General features: G+C 41.4%; 1 protein-coding gene across 3 annotated transcripts in view; it reads right to left on the reverse strand.

The window, feature by feature from the left end:
- Positions 1-4,484: 4,484 nt before the first annotated feature.
- Positions 4,485-13,756, reverse strand: part of CRTC1 (CREB regulated transcription coactivator 1) — a 313,574-nt gene continuing 304,302 nt past the window's right edge. For all 3 annotated transcript variants that reach the window (XM_077270212.1, XM_077270202.1, XM_077270193.1), the window contains 2 exons: positions 12,195-12,375; positions 4,485-5,899 (listed from right to left, as the gene is read on the reverse strand). In XM_077270212.1, the coding sequence (XP_077126327.1) occupies positions 5,688-5,899; positions 12,195-12,375 (393 nt within the window). In that variant the 3' untranslated portion in view covers positions 4,485-5,687. The remainder of the gene's footprint in view (positions 5,900-12,194; positions 12,376-13,756) is intronic.

Here is a 13,756-nt window from a genome sequence, read left to right on the forward strand (position 1 = left end):
TAACGCCAACACTAGAAGTAGCCGGGGATCATTCCTACGTTGATTCTAGATGACACGCGCCAGCCGGAGAATCTAGCTACCCCTAGTAGAGGAAAACAAAGACCTTTCTTGCCTCCAGAGAAGGGGACCCCAAAGCTGGATAGAAGCCCCCCACAAATAATGACGGTTAGGTAAGAGGAAATGACAAACACAGAAATGAACCAGGTTTAGCACAGAGAGGCCCGCTTACTGATAGCAGAATAAAGAAAGGTAACTTATATGGTCAACAAAAACCCTATCAAAATCCACACTGGAAATTCAAGAACCCCCGAACCGTCTAACGGTCCGGGGGGAGAACACCAGCCCCCTAGAGCTTCCAGCAAAGGTCAGGATATAGATTTGGAACAAGCTGGACAAAAATACAAAAACAAAACAAATAGCAAAAAGCAAAAGGCAGACTTAGCTGATATAACTGGAACCAGGATCAGTAGACAAGAGCACAGCAGACTAGCTCTGATAACTACGTTGCCAGGCATTGAACTGAAGGTCCAGGGAGCTTATATAGCAACACCCCTAACTAACGACCCAGGTGCGGATAAAAGGAATGACAGAAAAACCAGAGTCAAAAAACTAGTAACCACTAGAGGGAGCAAAAAGCAAATTCACAACACACTGCAATCAAACGATTCCTGTAAATGTCAATGAGACTTCTGCACCTCTCGGCAGGTATTTTGGCCCACTCCTCAAGAGCAAACTGCTCCAGTTGTCTCGTGTTTGAAGGTTGCCTTTTCCAGACACCATGTTTCAGCTCTTTCCAAAGATGCTCAATATGATTTAGGTCAGGGCTCATAGAAGGCCACTTCAGAATAATCCAGTGTTTTCCTCTTAGCCATTCTTGGGTGTTTTTAGCTGTGTGTTGTGGGTCATTATCCTGTTGCAAGACCCATGACCTGCGACTGAGACCAAACTTTCTGACACTGAATGGCACATTTCTCTCTATAATCCCTTGAAAGTCTTGAGATTTCATTGTACCGTGCACAGATTCTACACACCCTGTGTCAGATGCAGCAAAGCAGTCCCAGAACATAACAGAGCCTCCTCCATGTTTCTCAGTAGGGACAGTGTTCTTTTCTTGATATGATTCATTTTTCCATCTGTGAACATAGAGATGTTGCGCCTTGCCAAAAAGTTCCATTTTTGTCTCATCTATCCATAGGACATTCTACCAGAAGTTTTGTGGCTTGTCAACATGTAGTTTGGCAAATTATAGTCAGGCTTTTTTTGTGATTGTTTTTAAACATTGGTGTCCTCCTTGGTTGTCTCCCATGAAGTCCACTTTGGCACATACAACAATGGATGGTGTGATCTGACACTGAGGCTCCTTGAGTTTGAAGTTCACCTTTAATCTGTTTAGAAGTCTTTCTGGGCACTTTTGTTACCATACGTATTATCCGTATCTTTGATTTGCTATCAATTTTCCTCCTGCGGCAACGTCCAGGGAGGTTGGCTACAGTCCCATGGATCTTACATTTCTGAATAATATGTGCAACTGTAGTCACAGGAACATCAAGTTGCTTGGAGATGGTCGTATAACTTTTACCTTTATCATGTTTGTCTTTAAGAGACAACTCTTTCCTTCGCTTCCTTTGGTCCATGTTGAGTGTGATACACACCATGTCACTAGTGATGAGCGAATATACTCGTTACTCGAGATTTCCCGAGCACGCTCTGGTGTCCTCCGAGTATTTTTTAGTGCTCGGAGTTTTAGTTTTTAGCGCCGCAGCTGAATGATTTACATCTCTTAGTCAGCATAAGTACATGTGGGGATTACCTAGCAACCAGGCAACCCCCACATGTACTTATGCTGGCTAACAGATGTAAATCATTCATCTGCGGCGCTAAAAACTAAATCTCCGAGCACTAAAAAATACTCGGAGAACACCCGAGCGTGCTCGGGAAATCTCGAGTAACGAGTATATTCGCTCATCACTACATGTCACCAAACAGCACAGTGAGTATCTGTAGCCCTATATACAGGCCCACTCACTGATTCCAAGATTGTAGACACCTGTGATGCTAGTTAGTGGACACACTGTGATTTAACATGTCCCTTTTGTCACATTATTTTCAGGGGTACCATCATTTCTGTCCAGGCCTATTTCATGAGGTTTTTTTTTTAATTCTGTGGAAGCATGGTTGGAAAAGCAATGTCTGACTTTCATTTGCTCATTTTCATAGACTTTTTATTTATTACTTTTGTCAGATTCAAGTTATCTCTGTGACCATTGTGGGTTTTTCTGGCATTAAACAAGTGGTACCTACAATTTTGACCACGTGTGTACTTACATATGCTTCCCATGCATTTGTGCCTCCACTTGCACAGCCAGCTACTGCTGTGGATCACATTGATACGGCCTGTAAATTAGGGTAGATACATTTATATAATTGTTACTACCATGCAGCATGTCTTCTTCCCCCGTTTTTATCCTTGGCACATGTCAATTTTATTACCCCATCTGTGTGTTGCGCCCTTCTTTTGTTTTGGTCTCAATATTTTTTATATATTTAATAAAATCTCTTTTTTTTTTTTTACTTACTGTACTACTGACACTTCATTGGTTCCTTCTTATTTTGTCTGTATCTTATTTACCGATTAGTCTTTTGGCTATTACCTTTCAGACATATGCACAGATTTAGTATTATATAGAATATATAATTTTCCCTTTAGCTAAAACCTGTATCTATGTGCGTATTAATTCTGTGGGTTCCTTCCAATCTATTTTTCACTGCACAATATATTGGGGAGACATATTGTGGTAGATGAATTCCAAACTACTACATGTATTTGAAATTAGAGTCTTTGCAATAAAAGAATGTAAATAAGTTTTTAGGAATATCTGTACATTTGAAGGGGTTTTCTGGAATCTAAAAAAGTTTAAAGGGAATCTGTCAACAGGTTTTGCTGAGTAATCTGAAGACAGCAGGACATAGGGTCTGAAACATTGAATTCAGTGATGTGTCATTTATCAAGCTGTGTACTGTTTACTTATAATGAAGGTTTTATCACTAGGAGATTATCATTGCCAGGTCTTATGTGCACCAACTGCTAGTCCAACCACACTCCCTCCTTAGAAAAACGGCTCATTGTCAATAAACTATGCACAGAGAGAGCCTGGTGGGGGGCGGGGGCAGCTTTCTCAGCTCTGCTTCACAATGCATCTAAGAACTATGATTGTGTCAGAACTTTAGCACCCAGTAAACTAAGTGAAACATCCTTGGAATCAGGATCTATGCCCCCACATTACACTGTTCCCAAATGAGTAGCAAAAAACTGGTGTCAGATTCCCTTTAAGGAAAATGCAAAAAATATGTATAAAAAGGTTCTCGAAAAATGTCCTTTATTATACTTTTTAAACAAGAAGGATTAAGATAGGCTGGGTAACGCACATAACAAGATGCTAAAACTTGAGTCTGTAATCAGATTCTGTGCATTTTGAACATCATATTCCAAATGTTAACAATGATGGACTAGTACTTTAAATTGCAGGTAGCTTGGAGTGGCTGTGTGTTTGCATTTAATCAAAACACAGAACAGTTATTTCAAGATTTGCCAATAAAAAATTACAGATCAAACCTTGCATATGCAACTTTGTAATTTACAAAGAACAACTTTAAATAGATCAAATCCTGTATAAAAAAAAACACAACCAAAAGTAAAAAAAAAAAAAAAAAGCTTTCCATTTCCTACCTGATTGACCAGATATTTTTATATAATTTTCTACAAGTATTTCAGACTAAAATGAATACATTTTATTTTTTTTCCCCACATAGAACCTTCTTCAGCCACGTATTTTTTGGAAGAGCTTTAATCTTTTGCTAAAGGGCCCTGAACACACAGAATGTGTGAAATTAATGCTGGAGGGTTTTATACTGAAGGCAACATGGCCAATATACATTTTGTTCTAATGCTAATTTTATCAGTTTAGATTTGTAGACATGTTTACACAATGATATTAATCTTACACTCCTCCCAAGGTCAAGTTTGCAAAATGAACAAACTTCTTGGGTATTAGGAGTGTGAGATTCTGGTTTTATACATCTCTGCATGGTGAAATGATTGTTTGATATTTGTGTGTAATAATTTGTCCATGAAGCTACATTTTCGATGCAGATAAAATCTTGCATTACAAATATGAAGCATTACGGCAAAGCCATCTCCTCAATGGCAGGCATTCTTTCTAACAATCACACATGCCCAGACATGCTTTGCTGGTGTATTAGAATACACAAGGAGAAAATATCAAGCATTAAGCCGGGGTCACACTTGCGAGTGCAATGCGAAAAACTTGCACGAGTCTCTCGCATCAATACCCGGCACTCGGACTGGAGCGTGCGGCTGCATAGAGATACATACAAACCCACGCTCTGGTCCCGAGTGCCGGTGGCAGTGCCGGGTATTGATGCGAGAGACTTGTGCGAGTTTCTCGCATTGCACATGGAAGTGTGACCCCGGCCTTAGGCTGCTATACCACTTTTAGAAGACGTAAAACAAAACTGACAGTGATTAGTCTGTAAATTCTATGTTGCGGTGTAATTATTACTAATTTGAATGAAACTACGGTACGATTAGGATTAAGCACATGACAGGCATGGTTTGTCCATCCTTTCTAAGCACATTTGTTGGTAAGATTTACAAAGAATTCCCTTTTCCGAATCCTACAGAATTCAATTTCCAGTTTGCATACAAAACAAAAAAAAATGCCATTCTGAAGCATCACAACACTCCACTATCATTAAAACAATTAAATATCATAGAAAAATAAATAGCAGTACTTAACCTGATTGTTGCTGACCTATTCCTGCAGCAACTGGGTCAAGAGACCAAGAAACAAAACAATTAACAAAATACACCATTTAAGGCCACGTTCACACATTCAGTATTTGGTCAGTATTTTAGCTCAGTATTTGTAGGCCACATCCAGGAGTGGGTGATAAATGCCGAAGTGGTGACGTGTTTCTATTATACTTTCCTCTGATTGTTCCACTCCTGGTTTTGGCTTACAAATACTGATGGAAAATACTGACCAAATGCTGAATGTGTGAACGTGGCCTTAAAGGGAATAGGAAGAAGCTTGCATCAGGTGGATTAAGCAACAGAAAAATCTCCACTTAAGGTCACTTCCATCCTCTCCATAGCACTTCCCTACAGATTTGCTTCAATAAAAGAACAAATTCCTTTATGAATCAGAGAGCGGGTAACTGTGTCCATATGCAGCACATTCTCATCCAAAAAATTGAACCATATTTTGAAAAAATAATCAAAACTTATGCTCTGGCCTTTCATCACCGTTTCAATTTTGTCTGCATCATTATTAGATATAGCTTGCGAAGACCACAGCATTCCTACATAGCGCTCCTTATATTTCAAGCAGGTTTTTACCAAGTTCACCAAGGACAACTTTGGTGGTGAGTGTGGGGTTTTCTTGTGTGGTCCTTCATTAAGCTGCAATGAGTGAATTACAAGATCTAAAACATGTTACACAATGAGGGGTTTCTAGCATTGCAAGCTTGGGAGAACAAGGTTTTACTCATTGTACATCACAGAGCGACACGTCTCAGCAGTTGCCTTAGACATGGCGGACCTACTGAACTTTTATGCTCAGCTGGGGAAGGGGCAGCATATTTTTTTTAATTTGGTAGTGTTTTCTCTACAGTCGGTCCATTCTGAAAGTATCTTCTGTGGCAGGGTCAGTCAAGACCATGTCTGGGTCGTTAAGCATATGCAGTCCATCCAAAGTTAAAGGATCAATTTTCAGTTCATCCAATGGAAACTGTGAATCAGAGTCAAAACTCACATCTCCAACCCCATCCAATGTATTGGTAAGTTCCTTTGATAAACTTGGGGGAGACTCCCCAGTTACTGTAAAAAGAAAGAGTTGCACAGTTATATACCTTAATATTATGGTGGTGGATATTGTAGGTCTAATGGATTACAACAATTACCGTATATACTCGTGTATAAGCTGAGTTTTTAATCACTTTTTTTTGTGCTGAAAATGCCCCCCTCGGCTTACACATGAGTCATTGTCCCAGTTTATGGCAGAGGAGGAGGAGTGGCGGAGCAGCGGGTCACAGGAGGCAGGGGCCGGCTCCTGCGGGTTACTCCTGTGCCCGCTGCTAAAGAGAAATGAATATTCACTGCACTGGCAATGAATATTCATTTCTCCTATAGTGCGCGCAGTTAAAGCCACAGCTGCCGGGCTCTAATGGGTGCCTGCTCATTAAGGTAATGAATATTCACCTCTCTCCACTCCCTTAGGCTGGAGAGAGGTGAATAATAATGAGTGGTGACAAGTGATAGCCCGGCCGGAAGAGTAGCTGGAAGCCGGAACGAGATGCTGTGAGGGCGCGCAGGGAAGGTAAGTAGGATGTTTTTTTTTTTTTTTGTTTTTTTTTACAGCTGAAAAAGGGGCAGCACCGCTTACCTGCCCAGGTCTCTGAACAAATGCACTACAGGATGCAGCCAGTCCATGTAGTAAAGTTGTTGGAAATACGGGTGCAAAATACCAAATAGACAGCCACTCACAGCCTACCAATTAATGGAGGGGGTGACTGCTTAGTATATGTTTGCACAATAAAGGCCTGTATGGGGCTCTGTTCTCATGCAGGTAATATATAGTGTCTGGTACACAGCCTATTGAGTCACGCCCATACTATTCAATTAGGCAGGCTGGCCAGCACTCTCTTAATACATCCCATGTAAACACCCCTGTATACAAGACTCAACATGCTGGGCTTGGCTGCACCCTAAAAAATAAAGTGCACAAAATACATATAAATATGTGAGGTATTGGTCGATATTTTGGCCAAGATATGCAAGCTCGCAACCCAATGTCAAGGGTCCTCATGCTTGCGAATCCTATCACTAAACTAGTAGCAAAGCCTCAAAAGAGGACTGAAAATCCTCCCCTTTTCAATGCTTTTCTCATGGGTGGCCATACATACAAGGATGGGGATGAGGAACCACGTATACAAGGATAGGAATAAGGAGCCACACATACAAGGATGGGGATAAGGAGCCACGCATAAAAGGATGGGAATAAGGAGCCATGCATACAATAGTCCATGAGCCAAGAACCAAATTTGACGATATCGGTACCAAGCGGAGTGACTAATTCTCTTTGGTATTTTTAGGTAGATGCATGTCTGTAGTTTATTTTTTGATATGATAGCCCTTACATATACGTAGCTTATTAACCCCTTCAGCCCTAGGCCTATTTGTACCCAAGTGCCTAAGCCAATCTGACCTGTGCCACTTCATGGGCTAATAACTTTGGAACGCTTTCACCTATCCAAGCCATTCTGAGATTGTTTTCTCGTGACATATTGTACTTCACGTCAGTGCTAAATGGGAGTCAATATATTTTACCTTTCTATATAAAAAAATGCTAAATATTCGGAAATTTTGGAAAAATCGGCAATTTTTTAACTTTGAAATTCTCTGCTTTTTACAAAAATACTGATACCCCCCATAATAGTTATTAATTTACACTCCCCACATGTTTACTTCATATTGGCATCATTTTGAAAATGAAACCTTATTGTTTTACGACGTAATAGGGCTTATAGTTTTATGCGCAATTTTTCACATTTACAGCAAAACCCACTTTTCAAAGGACCAAGTCACTTCTGAAGTCACTTTAAGGGGCTTACATAACAGAAACCACCCATAAATTACCCCATTTTGCAAACTACACCCCTCAAGCTGTTCAAAACTCATTTTTAAAAACTGTTAACCCTTTAGGTGTTCCACAGGAATTTTAGCATGAGCCAAGAACCAAATATGACGATATCGGTACCACCCGGAGTGACTAGATGTAGTATTTGTAACAAAATTTAATCCAAGTTATGTAAATACACACTGAACATGTCATGTGCATATATATATATATATATATATATATATATATATATATATATATATATATATATATATGTTACTCCATAATATCTTCAACATCGGACTCTGAATCTGACTGTTGTTCTACTGGCTCGTCTTCAGTACCCTTGTTCTGGCATGTCTGTAATCTGCACATGTCTGTGCACTTCAGGCCATTGCTGAGGCAAGTACACTGAGGAAGTTCACATGACCGCACACACTTGCAGGACAGTAGCTGTATAATAGCTTCTGGTGCTGGTGCCCCTTGCATCCACTTGACAACAAGCTTTCCGTCGTTATCTATCATCCAACCGCAGTCTGTTGGGTTTGCAACCCATGGCTGGCTCTGCAGACTTCTCCTCCAGATCGCAGCCTGGTAGTTTGCACGCAGTGCATGCATGAAAAGGCAGTCCTGGCAAGGAGGGAGTTGACTTGACTCTACCACTCCACGTCTGGCACAGAACAGCTGATAACGGAGCCTGTTTACCTCAGTTGTTTGGGTAGTTGGCAGGTACATGTGGCAGGTGATTTCCTGTAACTTCTCAAAAAGTTCGGTAGACACTTCCCATGAACGACCAACTTCCTGAAAGGCATCCTGGTATGTCTTGTTCATCTTCAACTGCTTGAGTGTCGTCATCTTCCCACGGCCAGCGAATGCACTGACGGTGTCACAGCCTGTAAATGCATGCATACCAATCAATGAATCACATACGCTGCCTCCCAATGTTCGGCTCAGAGTGGTGATATCCAGGAATCTTGTCCGGTTCTGTGTACCGCATTTCTGGAACAGGTGGGATGGGATTTTGTGGCACATGCCCAGACACAGGACCATGACATCAGTATCCTCCGAAGTGATGATGACCGACTTGTAACCAGATTCTGCTGCATGAAGAGCATGGAGAAGGAGGCGTTTGTCTGCTTCTTCTTGATTTGACTTAAGGTCAGCAGCCTCTTCCCACTGTTCTTTGGTGATCTTAAAGCAGAGCTGCTCACATGTGACATACAGCTCCTTCTCCTCAAGCTTCTCCCTGTGGTGTTTCGCCTTCCATTCTTCTACCAGAAACTTTATGAGACTTGCCTTGTTGGAGGAACTACTTAGAAGCTTTTTCCACTGCTGGATGTTGTGCCCATGTTGAATGTTCTTGAAATGGATCCCTGTGCCTTCATATCTGTTGACTCTTTCTGTATCTTTGATGGATGTCTCCTTGTAGACGTCAAAGACAATATCAATGCGCTTGCTCTTAGCACCCTCATGGATAGCGCGACTCATTGCTGTGCCTGCTAGCTGGCCAAATGTTGCATTGTTTCCCTTCAGTTTCTGAACCAGGCTCATCCCATCAATGATGGTTGCAGAGGGCTCGGGGATCACTTCTGCAGGACGAGCATTCCTCTCCAACTCCCTTGCGAGGGCAGCCTTGTTGGTCTTGCGGATAGACCCATCACCATTGGCAAGTGCCCATGGCAATGGACCCAGGGGATGAGTCAAGACATCACTCATTTGTAGCTTTCTGTTCTCAGCTACAAGTATCATCTGGCCAAATAGGTTTCTGTCAGCCTTCAAAATTACCTCCTTGCCAAGACCTTGTCTGCGTGTCTTCATTTGGATGTTAGAGAACGTTTTAAGTTTGTTCTTCGTCATCTTGTCATGAAACAATGTAGTTGGCTTATCGGTACCCAAACGCTCATCCTTGAATGTTTGATATGCATCCTCTCCTATACTGTATGCCCCTTGAAGGTCTTTGGCTACATCTGGTGGTGCTACAGTCGCTGTTGACAAACTGATAAGTTCACCATTATGCTCTTTGTTGAAGGGGTTCACCCAACCTGTCTCCAGCAGTTGAACGAAAGATTGGACATCGGCTTCATCTCTTCTAATCCTAGACACCTGTAGGTCTGAATGGCTGAAGTCAGTATATTGTTGGCCTACCAGGGCCCTCAGCTGCCTCAAGTACATACTGCGGTACTCTGATGTCAGGTAGAACCTGGAAACAGCTCCAACTTTGAGGCTGAAGCCTTTTGTGCCCCCTGGTGTCTGGGTGTCTTTGTTGATTGTCTCTTCAATGGTCTGGTCCACAGGAATTCGTCCAAAAGGATTCTTGCTACCGATCTGGACCGAAAAGCCACCTTGCATGAAGTATTCATGGACCTCTGGGTGTTCTATGGGCAGCCGAGACATTGTGGCATAGTAATAGGTTAGGTATCGGGCATAGTTGACCTTGTCATAGGCAAAACACCATGGTATCATCTGTCGGATTGCTCCTAGGTGAAGCATCCAGTTGCCTTCTCTTGAAGCTCGAACCAGGGCCAGCATGGTCTCGACCATGTCCAAGTATGACATCCAGAATGCTGAGAGTTGTTCATTTCTGAGGGTCTCAAGATAAACTTGAAAGAGCTTCAGGGTAAGTGTGCAAGATTCATTATCCAAGAGCTTTTCGAAGGATCCCTGCGACACACTGATGCGAAAGTTTGTGATGTTCTTCAGTGTTTCATCCAGATGGTGAAGGTCCCTTGCATGGTTTTCTTCTAGCCATGGAAGGAAGTTTTTCCAAGCAAGCCTCATAAGTGCTTCATAGACCAGCTTGTGTAGTCTCACTGCTCTGCCTGGGAGGTGTCAGCCTCTACAGAGGGAGATAGGAGCTCTGCAGAGAAGACCGGAGAGTCCTGTTCAGCACAGAACGTGTATGTGTCAGTGTGTGTGCGTGTGTTGGGGCACCTCAGGGTGTCTTCAAATGTGACATAGCCCCCTAGATTTCTTCCAGTAAAATTTGCACTCCAAAAGTCATTTGGCGCTCCTTCCCTTCCGAGGCCTGCCGTTCCCCAATACTGCAGTGTACGACAACATATCGGGTGTTGTTGTGTTCGGGAGAGATTGGTGAACAAATAGTGGGGTGCATTTTTTGCTGGTACACCTCTTAAAAATAAAAAAATGAGCCTAAAATGACACCTTCATGTAAAAAATGCACTTTTTCCATTTTCTCAACCAAGTGTTTCCAACTACTGTGAAACACTGGTTGGGTCAAAGTGGTCACTATACCCCCTAAAAGATTCCTTGGGGGTGTAGTTTCCAAAATAGGGTCACTTTTTGGGGTTTCCACTGTGGGGGTACCTCAGGCAGCCTTCAAATGTGACATGGCCCCCTAGATTTCTTCCAGTGAATCCGCCACCCAAAAACCACATAGCGCTCCTTCCGTGTTGAGCTGTGCTGTGTGCCCATACTTTAGTTTACGAGTACATGTGGGGTGTTTCTATAAACTGCAGAATTAGGGTAACCAAGTTTGGGTTTGCCGTTAACCCTTGCTAGGTTGCAGGTAAAATTGGATTACAATGTAATATCTGGAAAAAAAATGAAATTTTGAAATTTCGCCTTCATTCTGCTAAAATTCCTGTGGAACACCTAAAGGGTTAACAGTTTTTAAAAATGAGTTTTGAACAGCTTGAGGGGTGTAGTTTGCAAAATGGGGTAATTTATGGGTGGTTTCTGTTATGTAAGCCCCTTAAAGTGACTTCAGAAGTGACTTGGTCCTTTGAAAAGTGGGTTTTGCTGTAAATGTGAAAAATTGCGCATAAAACTATAAGCCCTATTACGTCGTAAAACAATAAGGTTTCATTTTCAAAATGATGCCAATATGAAGTAAACATGTGGGGAGTGTAAATTAATAACTATTATGGGGGGTATCAGTATTTTTGTAAAAAGCAGAGAATTTCAAAGTTAAAAAATTGCCGATTTTTCCAAAATTTCCGAATATTTAGCATTTTTTTATATAGAAAGGTAAAATATATTGACTCCCATTTAGCACTGACGTGAAGTACAATATGTCACGAGAAAACAATCTCAGAATGGCTTGGATAGGTGAAAGCGTTCCAAAGTTATTAGCCCATGAAGTGGCACAGGTCAGATTGGCTTAGGCACTTGGGTACAAATAGGCCTAGGGCTGAAGGGGTTAATAAGCTACGTATATGTAAGGGCTATCATATCAAAAAATAAACTACAGACATGCATCTACCTAAAAATACCAAAGAAAATTAGTCACTCCGGGTGGTACCGATATCTGGCCCGGCTCATGGACTACAAGGATGGGAATAAGGAGCCATGCATAGCAGAATAGGGATAAGGGGAGAATGCATACCCGGCTTATACTCGAAGTCAATACGTTTTCCCAGTTTTACGAGGCAAAATTAGGTGCCTCAGCTTATACTCAGGTCAACTTATACACGAGTATATTATATCTCCAGCAAATGTTGCATGTATTTCATAAGCATATTACAGATAGTTTACCTGTAAGGATAATGTTCGGTATGTTGCCATGGCTAGAATAATTAATCTGATGAGAATCTTGTAAGCTGCTGTGACTACTTGTAAGTCCCATCATAGCGGCCTGAGAATAGTTGAGGGTCGAGCAAGGATTATAAAGACTGTTGGAACTAATTGCATTTTCAATCATGTTAAACTGTTCAAGCTGCAGAAAAGCATAAGTAGACAGTATAAATTATACATACGGACCAAATGTAAAAAGCCATAAAGCAATAATTAGCATCAAGTACAAAACAGTTAAAGTGATCACATTAGTGAATGTCATAGAAAAAATGAAAGTCCCTTAAGACCTCTCCAGGAAGGGGACATTCACCCCCCCCCCCTCCTCTCTCACACAATTTTCAGTAGAAGGACAAGAGCTCACACTCCTTGAAGTAGAATTGCACAGTTGACATATGGGAAGTGAGGAAATTATGTGTAGCTAAGTGACCAAACTAATTAAAACTCCCTTTGAAGCAATTGACCCATGCAGTGCCAAGCAGGACATCTGTTTTGAGGAAGACAGAGCTATATAGATTGGAGAGAAAGAGAAGAAGGAAATTAACACAATTAGAGAACTTTTGTCCCATTTCCTCTGAAGGGGACATCAACAGCTAGACACTAGGGCATCGGTGGAAAGTAATAAATATTAGGGTTTTGTATAGATCCGATATTGATGAGACATACTGTACATTTTCAACTTCAGGACTAAAAGGGGAAGAATATGAATATTTTTTGACAACTGTGACACGTGCCCATAAGCCCCAAATTAATATTGACCAGATTGCGGACAACTGCCATGAAATGTTGCCTATCTATGGAAAGGTAAAATCCCGATAAAAATTATGGCGGTGATCTCGAACTCCTGTGATCGTCAGGAGTGAAGATATTGTGAATGTTGGGAATATCATAATTTTCTGAAACTGAAGCAACATCCAGTGACCAGCCCTGTTGTGAGTCATCATGGGGAGGTGTGGGGGTGTAACTTATACCAACGATAAAATTAAAGGACAAGGCAGTTTATGATCTGGGCTCCATGCAGAATCCATGTTTATGGACGTTTCTAATCGAACTGCTTTGCTGAGCCATTTCTGTGACAAGTGTAGTAATTTATTTTGCTAATACTGTTTTATTTTATGGAATTGTATATGCTGCATTGTTTTGTCCCCTTTTTAACATCTTTTGTACATTTTTATAAACATTGCCTACTGTTCTAGATGAAATATAAAACGTATTAGTTTTGTTCCTTTTGTTTTGTAAATCACACTTCTGAGAGCCATATGCTACCTAAAAAAGCGTACTATCGGATGAAAAATTATTGGCGGTGGCAGCGAGTAGCTCTTGGGCAATTGTGGAGTTAGCAGTGACCGTACCGGGAAATAAATATATTCCATGTGTTGGAATTGGAGGTGTATATACCATACACTCACCATTAGTTCTTCAATAACCGGCCTAGTAGTGGTAACAGCAAGAGATCTCATCCTTTGATCGTTGGTCAATTGCGTAATTGTCCTGATGATAAGGGGCAGAGGATTGGTCATGATAAA

Source organism: Ranitomeya variabilis, chromosome 1 (genome assembly GCF_051348905.1).
Source record: "Ranitomeya variabilis isolate aRanVar5 chromosome 1, aRanVar5.hap1, whole genome shotgun sequence".
Taxonomy (NCBI): Eukaryota; Metazoa; Chordata; class Amphibia; order Anura; family Dendrobatidae; genus Ranitomeya; species Ranitomeya variabilis.